This window comes from Nansenia antarctica (genome assembly GCF_963989245.1).
Source record: "Nansenia antarctica genome assembly, chromosome: 2".
Lineage (NCBI taxonomy): Eukaryota > Metazoa > Chordata > Actinopteri > Argentiniformes > Microstomatidae > Nansenia > Nansenia antarctica.
Genome location: NC_137675.1, coordinates 31090869 through 31108368, shown reverse-complemented (window position 1 = coordinate 31108368; position 17500 = coordinate 31090869). Strand labels below are relative to the sequence as shown.

The 17500-nt window shown below is 44.7% G+C and overlaps 1 protein-coding gene across 1 annotated transcript in view; it reads left to right on the top strand.

The window, feature by feature from the left end:
- LOC308150114 (glutamate receptor ionotropic, NMDA 2A-like) overlaps positions 1–17500 on the top strand; it is a gene marked incomplete at both ends in the record, with an annotated part of 113609 nt that overhangs the window by 42000 nt on the left and 54109 nt on the right. The window contains one exon of the mRNA XM_080522979.1: positions 1951–2253. Within this exon, the coding sequence (XP_080379105.1) occupies positions 1951–2253 (303 nt within the window). The remainder of the gene's footprint in view (positions 1–1950; positions 2254–17500) is intronic.

Sequence of the window (17500 nt, the reverse complement as noted above, 5' to 3'; positions counted from 1 at the left end):
GCGTGTGTATGAGTGCATGTGCATGTGCATGTGCGTGCATGTGTGCGTGTGTGTGTGTGTGCGTGTGTGTGTGTGCGTGTGTGTTGTTTCCTTGTGAAGTCGCTCCCTCGGAACAGGACGGGGGACTTCACCGGCCTGGCTGTGTAACACTCGTACAAGCCAACCAAAAAAACCAGGCCACAGAAACTCCCAGAAGCCCCGTGTCGCGGCGTGTTCTCAACTTTGCAAACGAGTCGCTAACACACTGTGGCGTTGTCCCGCCATGATGAATTCATGTTGCGCTCACAGTCAATAAAAACCTGCCCATCCACATGACTTATCGCCATTGACAAGCCTCATCTTGTAATTCACACTGCGCAGGAGTGCGGCCGGGATTAGAGACACACACACACACACACGACACAGAAACACGCATTTTCAACAAAAGATAAGCCGCAACAGTGGGGCGGCTGTGGCTCAGGAGGTAGAACCGACGTCTAACGATCGCAAGGTCGGCAGATCGGCGGTTCGAAACCCCGGCTGGCCACATGTAGAGGTGCCCTTAAGACACTGAATCCCAAATTGCTCCCAGTGAGCGGGGCCGGCGCCTTGCATGGCAGCTTGCCGCCATTGGTGTGTGAATGTGTGTGTGAATGTGTGTGTGAACGGGTGAATGAGAGGCCGTTGTAAAGCGCTTTGGATAAAGGCGCTATATAAGTGCAGTCCATTAACTATTTGCATCAATGCACCTCTCTAAGCGCAATCGTCGCCAGAAAAAACGCTTTCTAGCTCTTGAATTGATACATAGAATGAGTAGAAACTGATGAATGTATGAATAGGAATCAATTCAAAGTAGAATCCGAAAATTCAGTAAAAGAAATAAATGGAATTGTAGGAAAGCAGGAGATAGAGCAGACGTCTATTGATGGCAAGGTTGGCAGATCGGCGGTTCGAGCCCCGGCTGGCCACATGTCGAAGTGTCCTTGGGCAAGACACTGAACCCCAAATTGCTTCCAGTGAGCGGGGCCGGCGCCTTGCATGGTAGCTTGCTTGCCGCCATTGGTGTGTGAATGTGTGTGTGAATGGGTGAATGAGAGGCCGTTGTAAAGCGCTTTGGATAAAGGCGCTATATAAGTGCAGTCCATTAACCATAACATCTTGGTGTAATTCTAGACTCCGATCTAAACTTCAACAGCCACATAAACTCGATAACTAAATCAGCCTACTATCACCTGAAAAACATAACAAGAATGAGAGGTTTCATGTCCAAGCAAGACCTTGAAAAACTCATCCATGCATTTGTTTCGAGTAGACTTGATTATTGTAATGGTCTACTAACAGGCCTATCTAAAGGAGCTGTTCGTAAATTGCAGCTCATCGAAAACGCCGCTGCTAGGGTCCTAACAAAAACAAAGAAATGTGAACACATTACAGAGAGAATTGAATTCAAAATCTTCCTAATTACATACAAATCACAAAATGGTCTTGGACCAAAATACATATCAGATCTCCTCCCACCCTATATTCCCGCAAGGTCCCTAAGGTCAGCTGAGACAAATCAGCTAATAATTCCAAGAGTAAAAACTAAACACGGTGCAGCAGCTTTCAGTCACGCTGCTGCATGCTCCTGGAACAAACTCCCTGAAAAAATCAAACAGGCCCAAACCCTTAAAATATTTAAATCTAAGCTAAAAACCTTCATGTTTTGCACCAGTTATGATTAAACACAAACACTTCTATCAATGTCTTTTTTCCATTAACTATTGTCTTTTTAAATGTTTTATCTATTTACTTCTTATATTTGCTTTTATTCATTGTATTTTATTTTTTTCTTATGCTCCTCTTGCTGTAATTTTAAATAATGTATGTAAAGCACTTTGAATTGCCCCTGTTGTATGAAATGTGCTATACAAATAAACGTGCCTTGCCTTGCCTTGCCTTGCCTTACCATTCTGTCCCCCCCCCAACCAGGTACATACTTGAGGAGGCCCGTTCGCTAGGTCTGACCGGGTCAGGTTACATCTGGATCGTACCAAGTCTGACCACGGGGAACATCGACATCTTACCGGACGTGTTTCCCCTGGGAATGATTTCCGTGTCGTACGACGACTGGGAGTACCCGCTGGAGACGCGGGTGAGGGACGGCGTGGGCATCATCGCTACGGCAGCCACCGCCATGCTGAGAGAGAAAGGGGAGGTTCCAGAGCCCCAGAGCAGCTGCTACAGCCAATCAGAGAAGGGCCCGGGCAAACTGTCACCCAGCGCCCTGCGCAGGTGAGAGGGGTGTGTGTGTGTGTGTGTGTGTGTGTGTGTGTCTGTGTCTTTATGTATGTGTGTGTCTTTATGTGTGTGTGTGTCTTTATGTGTGTGTGTGTGTGTGTGTGTGTGTGTGTCTGTGTCTGTGTCTTTATGTGTGTGCGTGTGTGTGTGTGTGTCTGTATCTTTATGTGTGTGTCTGTGTGTTTATGTGTGTGTGTGTGTGTGTGTGTCTTTATGTGTGTGTGTGTGTATGTGTGTGTGTGTGTGTCTGTGCATCTGTGTCTTTTTGTGTGTGTCTGTTTGTCTGTGTCTTTATGTGTGTGTGTGTGTGTGTGTGTGTGTGTGTGTTAGGGCTGCACGATTAATCGATTTTAAATCGAAATCGCGATTTGAAATGATGCGATTAGCTAATCGCAAAGCCTGCGATTAGCCTGCGATTTTTTTTTTTTTTTTTTTTTACATTTTTTTTTTTTTTTTTTTTTTTTTTTACCTTTATTTTACCAGGAAGTCACATTGAGATTAAAACCTATTTTGGAAATTTGATCAGCACTCATGGAATGCCTCTTGTCCAATCAAATTACTTGGTCTCTTTATGACTTTGAACCCGGCGCTCTCAGAGCGAATTTACGAACGCAGGCATAGGTTGTGTCACGACAGTCAGTCCAATTATTATGAGACTTTGGGCTAACGTAACGGAGACAATTAGACACCACATGGCTTACTGGACGTATGATAAACGTTAGTATGTTATAATTGCGACAGGTAAGTGTACAATTTCACTATACTAACTGTACCAGCCAAGTGCATGTCGGTGCTGTTAGTCCAGCCTTAAACTTAGCTTAGCTAACTTGTAGTCTTCGAGACGGTAGCTTAGCTTAGCTACTCATGCTAACCCGGCGTTAAAGTACAGACACAGAGTTGACAGTCTCAGCAACCTGCGGGTTGGTGTTTATATAGTATAGCAGGCTTATGGATACATGGAAGTTAACTGTTCTGTTGTCAAACATGAATGTGTCCTGTATGCATAACCTCATACCATTCGTTCATACCAGCCGGCTTTAAAGACGCAGAGGTTAGCCTAGCCTAGCCTTGGGCTGAAGTATGTCACAGATTCCTAAGTCAAGGTGACGTGTGTCTGTGCTCCATAGTCAGAGACCACCATTCTATCATTCATCAGTTCGACTGTTGACCGAGTCATCTAGATGTGGTCCTTTCAGTTATAGTCACAGTGTATCCCCAAATGATCATTTTAATAGCTGGATCATCTTAGAAAGTAGCCACCTGTCTAGATGAGATGAGGTTATCATATATACAATTCATATCTTTTAAGTTCTCATCCTTGCATTAGAATTAGAGCAGTTAATAGTTTGATGGTATCATGTGGTAATGCTCTCTGAAAATAGGTGATAGACAGATTCATCCAATCACCTGCCAAGTATTTTTTGAAAGTACCTGCCCTTTTCCAAACAGCTTCCAATTAAGCTTTCCTAGATGGTTGTGTGAAACAAACCACCTGAGTCAGGTTAGTAATGCTCCATCACATGTTTTAATCTGAAGCTTGATTTTAAAGCAACCCAACTTTAAAGCAACCCAATGTAAGTTTAGTTCTTTCACTCGTAGCTCGGGCTGTGGGGGTGCTAGAGGAGGGAGCCTCTAAGTCCCCTGAAGACGTACAAACAACTGCACGTTGATACGACCTTCCTAGCCGGAGATATGGCCACACTTTACAAAAACTCCCCTTTTTTTTTTTTTTTTTTTTTTTTTTTGCTATTTAAAAAAATAATAATCGCAAATTAATCGCAATCGCGATATCTGTCCAAATAATCGCAATTCGATTTTTCCCCCAAATCGTGCAGCCCTAGTGTGTGTGTGTGTGTGTGTCTGTGTCTGTGTCTGTGTCTGTGTCTGTGTCTGTATGTGTGCGTGTGTGTGTGTGTCTGGGTCTCTAATGACCCTCAGGTGCTACCTGGAGTCTCACTATGGATAGCATTCAATGCTGTGTGTGTGTGTGTGTGTGTGTGTGTGTGTAAGTATGTGTGTGTGTGTGTGTGTGGTGTGGGTGCATGCGTGCGTGTGTATGGGTGGGCGGGTGTGTGGGTGGTATGATAATGTCAAGATGTGTGTGTGTGTGTGTGGGTCTTTATTCAGTTGAGTGTAGCAGCGCAGCGTGGATGTGTGTTAGTATGTCAGCTCAGTTCTGGTTGGTTAGTTAGAGCCGTTGACATGTGACATATGTCCTACATGTCCTACTGCACACGTCAAGTCAAGTCAATCTATATTGTCCCGTTGGGAAATTTGGCAGTGTTGTTACAATTTTCACAGTACGAAACACAGAAACTATATTGAATCTATCAATCAATTAATCAATCAATCAATCAACCAACCAACCAACCAGCCAATCAGGGAACAGACCCACATACACGATCGTCTGTGCGTGACTACCATTGGCTTAGTTTAGATGTAAAGTGTGTTCTGCTGCGTTGCATAACTAACAGCACCATGGCAACTGAACAACTCTAGGCCTAAGGCCATGCAAACTTGATTAATGGATTCCATTTTCCCAACAGTGAGGAGGGTGAGCAGAAAGGAATCTAAATAAAAATAAAAAACGGTATCAAAGTGTATGGAGTGGATAAATATGGATGAAACATATGAGAAGTGCGAGATGATTTATTGAATACATTTCAGTCTGGTTATTAAATACATGAACTAAATGAATTTGGGATCCCTAGGCGAGACAGTTGTAATTACCTCATTATGCTCGTTATGTTATAAGTCATATTTATTCATGACTAATGCTGATGTTATCTGTATACATTATGTGAAATGACAAGACTGTGGCTTTAATGAAAATGCTGCTATTTAAACTTCCACCATGTTTAAACTGAGACCTATCAATCAGTTTCAATTGTACTAATGATATAACTCCCTTTAAGATACTTCAGCCAGTATGTCTATTGAACAGCACTAGTTGATTAATTAAGGGGTGAAAAAATATCCTTTTTCCTTGACCTCAATAGCCAACTTCGGAATTAATATCCCATAAGCTGAATGTTATATGAGTGTCTCCGTCAATGTCTACAAGAAACTGAAAACTGTTAACATTTTCCGCTTGCGCTCTCGGTTTCGCCAATTTTGCAACAGTCCTGCTTTCCAGCTGCATGTATACAGTATATATATATATATATATATATATATATATATATATATATATATACAGTATATGCATCATTTTGGTTCAGGTTCTTGAAGTAGACGTGGACCTCTGGACTCTATTTGAACTAAAGGCTTGTTCATAAATATTTTACCTTCAAAAAGCTTCCTGATGCCTCATAGACATAACATGAGTGGGGGAATCCACTTCACTGTCTGAGAGGGGCAACACTCTGTGTGTGTGTGTGTGTGTGTGTGTGTGTGTGTGTGTGTGTGTGTGTGTGTGTGTGTGTGTGTGCTTGGGTGTGCGTCAGTCGGCTACTATTCAAGATACTCCCAATATGCATACAGAATCTAATGCCTCTGTAATGCAAATCATATTTTTTGTTGATATTTCAAGTAGTACTATAATATATAAAGTAGTACTATATAATATATTAAGTAGTACTATAATATATACTGGCTAATTAACTAATACAAGTTCTTGACTAACTAAAATGGCCATATGGGAAAAGAATGCTCTTGAAAGGAGAAGATCAAATGTCTTGATAGTGGGATCAGCGTATCATTAATTTCAGACAGATTAGTAGAAATCCGCCGCTAGGTTTAAAAACCCGCCGCTAGGTTTAAAAGCTTTTTGTTGTGTTAGTGGTTTTCTGGTATTGGTTGAACGGTTGAATTTGTGGTTCTAGAAAAATTATTGAATATAAATTATTTCATTTGCGGCCATATATACGATCTACTTCACTCATGCTTTGGGCCACCCCCATCAGATAAAATGCAATTAAACATATTCCTAATAACGTATCTTTTCTTAATAGGGCATCAGTTAATCAAGTTTGTATGGCCTAATTGGGCAAATGTATTTTAGCTCATCTTGCCCTATGGATGGAGAGATTCAACAGTGAGATGGCTGTGGGTATGAATCATTGATAATACATCATTAACTGGATGAAGTGAACTACTTTACCGGCCAATGGATTATGATGCGATCGGCGCCATGAATCCAGGATACGCCATTAATGGCACTCTGTCTGACTGGCGGCACCGATCTGCAGTAGCCGAAGAAGCCGAAGCGAAGTTTCAGTGTTTCTCTGACCTCCATCCGGACCCCATGACCATGGTAGAGTGGACTCCTACACCCCCCCCCCCATGACCATGGTAGAGTGGACTCCTACACCCCCCCCCCCCCCCATGACCATGGTAGAGTGGACTCCTACACCCCCCCCCCCCCCATGACCATGGTAGAGTGGACTCCTACACCCCCCCCCCCCCCCCCCCATGACCATGGTAGAGTGGACTCCTACACCCCCCCCCCCATGACCATGGTAGAGGACTCCTACACCCCCCCCCCCCCCCCATGACCATGGTAGAGGACTCCTACACCCCCCCCCCCCCCCCCATGACCATGGTAGAGTGGACTCCTACACCCCCCCCCCCATGACCATGGTAGAGGACTCCTACACCCCCCCCCCCCCCCCATGACCATGGTAGAGTGGACTCCTACACCCCCCCCCCCCCATGACCATGGTAGAGGACTCCTACACCCCCCCCCCCCATGACCATGGTAGAGTGGACTCCTACACCACTTGGCAGGATAATCTGAATCTGCACCAACAGGATGGCAGGAGTTAGGACTGAGAACAGAAGGCAGGAGTTAGGACTGAGAACAGAAGGAGTTAGAACTGAGAACAGAAGGAGTTAGGACTGAGAACAGAAGGAGTGAGAACTGAGAACAGGCAGGAGTTAAAACTGAGAACAGAAGGAGTTAGACCTGAGAACAGAAGGAGTGAGGACTGAGAACAGAAGGAGTTAGAACTGAGAACAGAAGGAGTGAGGACTGAGAACAGAAGGCAGGAGTGAGGACTGAGAACAGGCAGGAGTTAGAACTGAGAACAGAAGGAGTTAGAACTGAGAACAGAAGGAGTTAGAACTGAGAACAGGCAGGAGTTAGAACTGAGAACAGAAGGAGTTAGAACTGAGAACAGAAGGAGTGAGAACTGAGAACAGAAGGAGTTAGAACTGAGAACAGAAGGAGTGAGGACTGAGAACAGAAGGAGTGAGAACTGAGAACAGAAGGAGTTAGAACTGAGAACAGAAGGAGTTAGAACTGAGAACAGAAGGAGTTAGAACTGAGAACAGAAGGAGTTAGAACTGAGAACAGAAGGAGTTAGAACTGAGAACAGAAGGAGTTAGAACTGAGAACAGAAGGAGTGAGAACTGAGAACAGAAGGAGTTAGAACTGAGAACAGAAGGAGTGAGAACTGAGAACAGAAGGAGTTAGAACTGAGAACAGAAGGAGTGAGGACTGAGAACAGAAGGAGTGAGAACTGAGAACAGAAGGAGTTAGAACTGAGAACAGAAGGAGTTAGAACTGAGAACAGAAGGAGTTAGAACTGAGAACAGAAGGAGTTAGAACTGAGAACAGAAGGAGTTAGAACTGAGAACAGAAGGAGTTAGAACTGAGAACAGAAGGAGTTAGAACTGAGAACAGAAGGAGTTAGAACTGAGAACAGAAGGAGTTAGAACTGAGAACAGAAGGAGTTAGAACTGAGAACAGAAGGAGTTAGAACTGAGAACAGAAGGAGTTAGAACTGAGAACAGAAGGAGTTAGAACTGAGAACAGAAGGAGTTAGAACTGAGAACAGAAGGAGTTAGAACTGAGAACAGAAGGAGTGAGGACTGAGAACAGAAGGAGTTAGAACTGAGAACAGAAGGAGTGAGGACTGAGAACAGAAGGCAGGAGTGAGGACTGAGAACAGGCAGGAGTTAGAACTGAGAACAGAAGGAGTTAGAACTGAGAACAGAAGGAGTTAGAACTGAGAACAGGCAGGAGTTAGAACTGAGAACAGAAGGAGTTAGAACTGAGAACAGAAGGAGTGAGAACTGAGAACAGAAGGAGTTAGAACTGAGAACAGAAGGAGTGAGGACTGAGAACAGAAGGAGTGAGAACTGAGAACAGAAGGAGTTAGAACTGAGAACAGAAGGAGTTAGAACTGAGAACAGAAGGAGTTAGAACTGAGAACAGAAGGAGTTAGAACTGAGAACAGAAGGAGTTAGAACTGAGAACAGAAGGAGTTAGAACTGAGAACAGAAGGAGTGAGAACTGAGAACAGAAGGAGTTAGAACTGAGAACAGAAGGAGTGAGAACTGAGAACAGAAGGAGTTAGAACTGAGAACAGAAGGAGTGAGGACTGAGAACAGAAGGAGTGAGAACTGAGAACAGAAGGAGTTAGAACTGAGAACAGAAGGAGTTAGAACTGAGAACAGAAGGAGTTAGAACTGAGAACAGAAGGAGTTAGAACTGAGAACAGAAGGAGTTAGAACTGAGAACAGAAGGAGTTAGAACTGAGAACAGAAGGAGTTAGAACTGAGAACAGAAGGAGTTAGAACTGAGAACAGAAGGAGTTAGAACTGAGAACAGAAGAAGTTAGAACTGAGAACAGAAGGAGTTAGAACTGAGAACAGAAGGAGTTAGAACTGAGAACAGAAGGAGTTAGAACTGAGAACAGAAGGAGTTAGAACTGAGAACAGAAGGAGTGAGAACTGAGAACAGAAGGAGTTAGAACTGAGAACAGAAGGAGTTAGAACTGAGAACAGAAGGAGTGAGGACTGAGAACAGAAGGAGTGAGAACTGAGAACAGAAGGAGTGAGAACTGAGAACAGAAGGAGTTAGAACTGAGAACAGAAGGAGTGAGAACTGAGAACAGAAGGAGTTAGAACTGAGAACAGAAGGAGTGAGAACTGAGAACAGAAGGAGTTAGAACTGAGAACAGAAGGAGTGAGGACTGAGAACAGAAGGAGTGAGAACTGAGAACAGAAGGAGTTAGAACTGAGAACAGAAGGAGTTAGAACTGAGAACAGAAGGAGTTAGAACTGAGAACAGAAGGAGTTAGAACTGAGAACAGAAGGAGTTAGAACTGAGAACAGAAGGAGTTAGAACTGAGAACAGAAGGAGTTAGAACTGAGAACAGAAGGAGTTAGAACTGAGAACAGAAGGAGTGAGAACTGAGAACAGAAGGAGTTAGAACTGAGAACAGAAGGAGTTAGAACTGAGAACAGAAGGAGTGAGGACTGAGAACAGAAGGAGTTAGAACTGAGAACAGAAGGAGTGAGGACTGAGAACAGAAGGAGTTAGAACTGAGAACAGAAGGAGTGAGAACTGAGAACAGAAGGAGTTAGAACTGAGAACAGAAGGAGTTAGAACTGAGAACAGAAGGAGTGAGAACTGAGAACAGAAGGAGTTAGAACTGAGAACAGAAGGAGTGAGAACTGAGAACAGAAGGAGTTAGAACTGAGAACAGAAGGAGTTAGAACTGAGAACAGAAGGAGTGAGGACTGAGAACAGAAGGAGTTAGACCTGAGAACAGAAGGAGTTAGAACTGAGAACAGAAGGAGTGAGGACTGAGAACAGAAGGAGTTAGAACTGAGAACAGAAGGAGTTAGAACTGAGAACAGAAGGAGTGAGGACTGAGAACAGAAGGAGTGAGGACTGAGAACAGAAGGAGTTAGAACTGAGAACAGAAGGAGTGAGGACTGAGAACAGAAGGAGTTAGAACTGAGAACAGAAGGAGTGAGGACTGAGAACAGAAGGAGTTAGAACTGAGAACAGAAGGTTACACCAAAGGATGAATGCAGCTTTGTTGCCAGGCTGCTGATTGGACAGCAGAGGGAAAGACAGGTGTGTCGTACGATGCGGTGATTGAACACACACAGGGTCATTACACTTTATCCACTCTTGGGCGAGCGTGCCCTCACACATGGCGGCAAATGCTATTGGGTCGTTACGATACAATAAAATGCACCCCATAAAACGGGTCATGGCAGTTTGGTCACTGTTACAGGGCTCTTTTGACCTTTTTTTCAAACAGGGCTTTTCTCAAAACACTTAACACAATTCACAAAACCACCCACCCAAAGTGCAAAACGCCTCATATATCCTGCAAAATGAAGCACAGCATTCAAAACGACATAAACACTTCTCGAAATCAATCTTGTGCACCAAAATGGCACTTCATTCGTATTACCAGATTATTGTCCAACCAACTACACACTGTTGGGCTCAATCAAAAGCATCTTTGGTGGGCTTTGTCCTATTAAAAAAGTCTGTTCTCTGTATGTAGAGAACTCTGCAGCGAGAGATTGTTCAAGCCTACGAAATATGTGCCGAAACATAAATATACTGTTGAAACCTTTGAAACCTTTTTATTTCTCTCCACAACAAATCATTGCAACATCTGCACAGCACATACAGTATACATCACAGTCGTGCGAACCAAAAAACATGCTCTCTATTGAATACAGGGAACAGAAAAGAAAACTTGGAGGAAAAAAGATACATCATTTAAACAAAAAGAACATCAAAAATGAAACAGAGGAAAGCAAAATACTTCTGCAAAATACATCTGACCGCCTAGTTCTGGCCACAGCACCTCATCAACATCACAGACAGTATCTTCCCAGGCTAGACATCGAGGGAAGAATGCCTCGAGTGTTGTATCCAGGCCTGGAGAGCACCCGCATCAATCATCACATGCCTCTTCCATTGCCTGCAGAAGAGCCATGCGCACATAGGTCATACACCTTCCACCATCCACCGCCATGCCGAAAACAACTCTTCAATGGACCTATCGCTAAGCCACGCCCCCTTTGAAAACTCAGACAAACAAACAACGCTTCACTGACAGTGACTGACTGATCGACTGTGACTGAATGACATTCAATGACTTACAATGGCGGGTGTTGGCAAATTTCTGATTTCTGATTTACCACAGCAAGTAATAGACATGTTTTTTTTTAAAGATGACAAGAATATTTAGTCTAGAAGCTTTTCACCATCAGATATTAGCGAGTTGTTTGTCTGTGTTTTCTGCCTGTAGTGACTTGCTGTGATATGATTGGACAATTTCTATTTTAGGGCTAGGCTTAGCGATAGGTTCCATTGGCTTGGAGAGTAGGGTGGAAGGTATTGAGGGAAATTGTGGGTGGTCAACAAAGCAGTTTTGAACCAGAGCTGCATGATGGAAGCTGACATTGTCCCACTACAACATGTCTGTGCTGCTCTGCCTCCATCTGGTCAGCCGCTATCAACATGTTGTCCAGTCTGTCCAAAAATGTGACCATGTGGGCTGTGTTGTATGGACCAAGGTTGGCATGGCGATGGAGGGCTGTGTTGTATGGACCAACGTTGTCATGGCGATGGAGGGCTGTGTTGTATGGACCAAGGTTGGCATGGCGATAGAGGGCAGTGTTGTATGGATCAAGGTTGGCATGGTGATGGAGGGCAGTGTTGTATGGACCAAGGTTGTCATGGCGATGGAGGACTCTGTTGTATGGACCAAGGTTGGCATGGCGATGGAGGGCTGTGTTGTATGGACCAAGGTTGTCATGGCGATGGAGCGCTGTGTTGTATGGACCAAGGTTGGCATGGCGATGGAGGGCTGTGTTGTATGGACCACGGTTGTCATGGCGATGGAGGTCTGTGTTGTATGGACCAAGGTTGGCATGGCGATGGAGGGCTGTGTTGTATGGACCAAGGTTGGCATGGCGATGGAGGGTGTGTGATGGCGTGATGGCGTGACACACATATGTGTGATGGCGGCACACGTTGTGACATTGACGCCACGTTGGCCAGGAACATCTACAACGTCTCTGTGACCAATGACGTTCCTTCCCCTTCTCCTGGTCTGTGTGAGCTTGAAGCTTGAAGCCTCGTCCATGGAAATAAACTCACGTGGGAACACATTAGCATCCATTTATCATATATCAGTTAGCATATCAGCCCAATAGAGCTCTCAGGTCTTCTGACGCTGGTTTTCTCTGTGTACCACATGTACAAAAGAAGAGATTTGGTGAGGCTGCATTCTCATTTTATGCACCCAAATTGTGGAATGCACTGCCAGTTTACATTAGGGATGCAACCTCAGCACATATGTTCAATTCAAGACTAAAAACCCATCTTTTTAATATTGCTTTAAATGACTAAATTATTAAATTAAGATTATATAATGATTAAAGCACTTTGAGCTGCAACGTTTGCAGGAAAAGCGCTATACAAATAAAGTTATTATTATTATTATTATTATTTCCAGTACTCTCTGAATAAAAGAAAATAATTCAGTCAATATGGTGTCGTCCAGTACACTGGGAGACATGTTGTACTGTGTGTAGTGTACTGTAGTCCATCTGGTACATAGATCCACATATGTATGTCTCAGAGTTTTCATTCTTTCAGAGTTTCTCTCAAAAGGCAAAACCCTGTAGAGCAGCTACACCCTGTAGAGCTGCTACACCCTGTAGAGCTGCTACACCCTGTAGAGCTGCTACACCCTGTAGAGCTGCCCCACCCTGTAGAGATGCTCACCCTGTAGAGCTGCTACACCCTGTAGAGCTGCCTCACCCTGTAGAGCTGCTACACCCTGTAGAGCTGCTACACCCTGTAGAGCTGCTACACCCTGTAGAGCTGCTCACCCTGTAGAGCTGCTACACCCTGTAGAGCAGCTTCACGTGCACTTGGTTTTGGATGGAGAACACAGGCCAATCTGGACCGACGTTGCTGCTGAAAAATGGTGACTTGCCAGATGTCGCTGAAAACGGTGTTGTCACTTCTGATGTGGCTTTGAATCTCTCAGAGTCTACCTCTCACTTTCTCCTTCCCTCCCTCTACCTCTCACTCCCTCCCTGCCTCTACCCCTACCTCTCACACTCGCCCTCCCTCCCTCTACCTCTCACTCTCCCTCCCTCTACCCCTAGCTCTCACCCTCTCCCTACCTCCCTCTACCTCTCACTCTCTCCCTCCCTCTACCTCTAACTCTCTCCCTCCCTCCCTCTACCTCTCACTCTCTCCCTCCCTTCCTCTACCTCTCACTCTCTCCCTCCCTCTACCTCTAACTCTCTCCCTCCCTCCCTCTACCTCTCACTCTCTCCCTCCCATCCTCTACCTCTCACTCTCTCCCTCCCTCTATGCCTACCTCTCACTCTCTCCCTCCCTCCCTCTACCTCTCACTCTCTCCCTCCCTCCCTCTACCTCTTCCTCTCACTGCTCTGTTGCCTTCCCTTGTTGTAAAAAGCCACTGTGGTCTTTTTTATAGTGCTTACATCCTGATCGATGAGGTGACAATTAAGCAGTGAGGTGTGTTTGGCCAGATGGCACCAAGGCCTTTGGCCCCTAGTTTAGTTTTGTAGCAGTCTCTGTCTCTTTGGGGGGTTTTTCCGTTGTGTCTGTCTGACTTTCTGTCTGTAAATTCTGTAAAGCGTCCTTGGGTTTGTGAAAGGCACTATATAAAACCAAGATATTATTATTGTTGTTATTATGGCACGTGTATTGGCCAATTGGTCCACGGGTGTGGCATTTTGATTGGCAGTGTTTTGAAAGTTCCCCCGCTGGCTGTCAGAACTGCAGAGTTACTACCCATCTTCTGTCTGAGACTGAAGACCTCCATCTCTTCAGGTTACACCTTAACTGCTCCTTCTGAGACATCTACTACCCCCCAGCACTGCGTGTCCTGAAGACACCTGCTTTTCCCCTTTACTGTGTCCCCTATGACTTCTACTGCCCCCCTTGTACTGTTTCTCTGTTCTCCAGTGTCTATATATAAAAAGTTTTCCTTCTGTCACAGAGACTGCCAATGGCCCCGGGCCTGAGCTAGATTCCTCTTCCCGCTACGACTGGTGGATTGATGATTCACTTGCTTAGTCAAATGTATTGATTCTAAGTCGCTTTGGAATAAGGCGTCTGCTAAATGCCTAAAAATGTAAATGTAAATGAAAGTGACTTGATGTCAGATTCCTTGTGTCTTATGTCGAGAACCGTGTGCAGTGTGTTGCGAAACGTGCCATGTTGAATTGCAAATTGGGTGCAAAGCAGAAAATGTGTTTCGAGTTTTGGGAGATTTGAGCTGAGGTTTTTGCTATCTGAGTGTCAGTCTCAATAATTGGGCTTTACGTGTCATTTTAGTGTGTTAGCGATTGAAAAAAAAACCTGTAAAACAATTCAGCTTTTCGTAGGGAAAGTGGGAAGAGGAACAATGTCGTTTTTTCCCCGATCAAACGTCAGTGGTACAAGTCTCCGGAATAATATGAGGGTTTTACAGATCAAAGCAAAGCAACCCTGCCTGTACGTGTGTGTGTGTGTGTGTGTGTGTGTGTGTGTGTGTGTGTGTGTGTGTGTGTGTGTGACTGTGTGTAGTGGGTCAGGGAGTCGTGCTGCGTAACATAACGCCGTGTGTGTCTTGGTTGTTGGGGTGTTATGCTGCTCTAATGAGAAGTAAAGACAGGCGACAGGGGGGGGTGTGTAACTATGGGATGGCCCGTGCTGTTGTCTACAGTACAGCTCCAGTCCTGTGCATGACAGACCCATTAGAGTGCTGCTGTGTATTCTATTAGCTGCTCCTCTGTGAAGGCTGTGTGTATTCTATTAGCTCCTCCTCTGTGAAGGATGTGTGTATTCTATTAGCTCCTCTGTGAAGGATGTGTGTATTCTATTAGCTCCTCTGTGAAGGATGTGTGTGTTCTATTAGCTGCTCCTCTGTGAAGGATGTGTGTATTCTATTAGCTGCTCCTCTGTGAAGGCTGTGTGTGTTCTATTAGCTGCTCCTCTGTGAAGGATGTGTGTATTCTATTAGCTGCTCCTCTGTGAAGGATGTGTGTATTCTATTAGCTCCTCTGTGAAGGATGTGTGTATTCTATTAGCTCCTCTGTGAAGGATGTGTGTATTCTATTAGCTCCTCTGTGAAGGATGTGTGTATTCTATTAGCTGCTCCTCTGTGAAGGATGTGTGTATTCTATTAGCTCCTCCTCTGTGAAGGATGTGTGTATTCTATTAGCTCCTCTGTGAAGGATGTGTGTATTCTATTAGCTGCTCCTCTGTGAAGGATGTGTGTATTCTATTAGCTCCTCTGTGAAGGATGTGTGTATTCTATTAGCTGCTCCTCTGTGAAGGATGTGTGTATTCTATTAGCTGCTCCTCTGTGAAGGATGTGTGTGTTCTATTAGCTCCTCTGTGAAGGCTGTGTGTATTCTATTAGCTCCTCTGTGAAGGCTGTGTGTATTCTATTAGCTCCTCTGTGAAGGCTGTGTGTATTCTATTAGCTCCTCTGTGAAGGCTGTGTGTGTTCTATTAGCTCCTCTGTGAAGGATGTGTGTATTCTATTAGCTGCTCCACTGTGAAGGATGTGTGTGTTCTATTAGCTCCTCTGTGAAGGATGTGGTCTATAGGGTGGTCAGGGCTTCTAGGTGGTTTGTAGTGGATTGTCCTACAGTGCACCAGCTATTGTTAGCTCCTAGATCTAACACACTTGCGTGTGCGTGTGTGTGTGTGTTTTATTGCTGTCATTAAGACTGGATTAGAGCTGCTTTTACTAGCTTTGTTCTCTGCTGCTGTTGTGTTGCAGCGGCTCTGTGGGTGGTAAACGGAAACGGAGCATGTATGTGTGTGTGTGTGTGTGTGTGTGTGTGTGTGTGTTTTAAAGAGGCGGTGTAGGTGTGTATGTGTGTGTGTGTGTGTGTGTGTGTGTGTGTGTGTGTGTGTATGTGTGTGTGTGTGTTTCAAAGAGGCGGTGTAGGTGTGTATGTGTATGTGTGTGTGTGTGTGTGTGTGTGTTTGTGTGTGTGTGTAGGTGTGTATGTGTGTGTGTGTTTACATGGCCTTTCTTCTTCAGATAATCTGTATTCCCTACCACACTGACAACCACAAGAGACACACACACTCTGTGCATCCTTTGTCTGATGTTATCTCTGCTACTAAAGCATTCTTACTGGGTGGGGGGGGGGGGTATGTGTGTGGGTTGGGGGGGGTATGTGTGTGGGTTGGGGGGGTATGTGTGTGGGTTGGGGAGGGTATGTGTGTGGGTTGGGGGGGGGTGTGTGTGGGTTGGGGGGGCATGTGTGTGGGTTGGGGGGGGTATGTGTTTGGGTTGAGGGGGGGTATGTGTGTGGGTTGGGGGGGGGGTATGTGTGTGGGTTGGGGGGGGTATGTGTGTGGGTTTGGGGGGGGTATGTGTTTGGGTTGAGGGGGGGTATGTGTGTGGGTTGGGGGGGTATGCTAGCCAATAGAACCTCTACTAGTGATATGTGACAGCAGCTGGTGAAAGCGAGAACAAGTCATTAACCAATCAAAATGTCAGCGTCGTCGGAAATCAACGACACGCTCGCTAGTCAAGCCAAGACAACAAGGCAATGGATTCGGTGCGTAATCCCCACTACTCGACACTAACTACAGTAGGTAGCAGTTGGGGATTACTCACCGAATCCATTGCGTTGTTGTCTTGGCTTGACTAGCGAGTGTGTCAACAACGTTGAAATGTATTTCGATTGTTCCGAATAAAAGTCCGAAGACTTGGTCGGTTGCTGACTTGTTCCCGGTTTCACCAGCTGCTGTCACATACAGTATACCAGTCAGGGCTCCCACAGGTCCTTGAAATCCTTGAAAGTTTGCGAATTTGAGAAAAGAAAATCAAGGTCTTGAAAGTTTTTGAAAATAGACATGGGTCATTGAAAGTGCTTGAAATCCCCCCTCTCTCTCTCTTTCTCTCTCAAAAAAAGATCTATATTCAAAAATGTTTTACTTAGCTCATCAACTAGTAAATAAGTCTCTGTATTGCTTAACTTTACACATATTTCACAATATATTGTTTTGCTGTGCTGTGGTAGAGAAGGCAAGAGACCATCTAGTGTTCACACATTCAAGCCTCTCTTTTGAATTGTTGTCTGTGAGCGGATAGTTCCTATTATATACATTCTCATCTAGATCTGTCTCAAACTATGCCCTGTTGGGTCCTTGAATTTGAGGGAATTGAGTCTTGAAAGTCCTTGAAAGGTGCTTGAATGTGATGTTTCAGAAGGTGTGGGAACCCTGGCCAGTACTCAGCACTGTGATGAGTGTGTAGTGTCTGCCAACAACAACAGTACTTGAATGACAATTGTTTCACTTTCAAACATGGCTACATGGTTATATTGTCATTCTTACACACTTATGCAGTCCTGGAATTCTTTAAAACAAGCAGGACAAGAGCTTCAGCCTGGTACACACATAAAGATGTTTTTATCTGAGAGAGACCCCACACATGAAGATAAAAAATAATGGAATGAACAGTTTTGATCGTATTGTGTG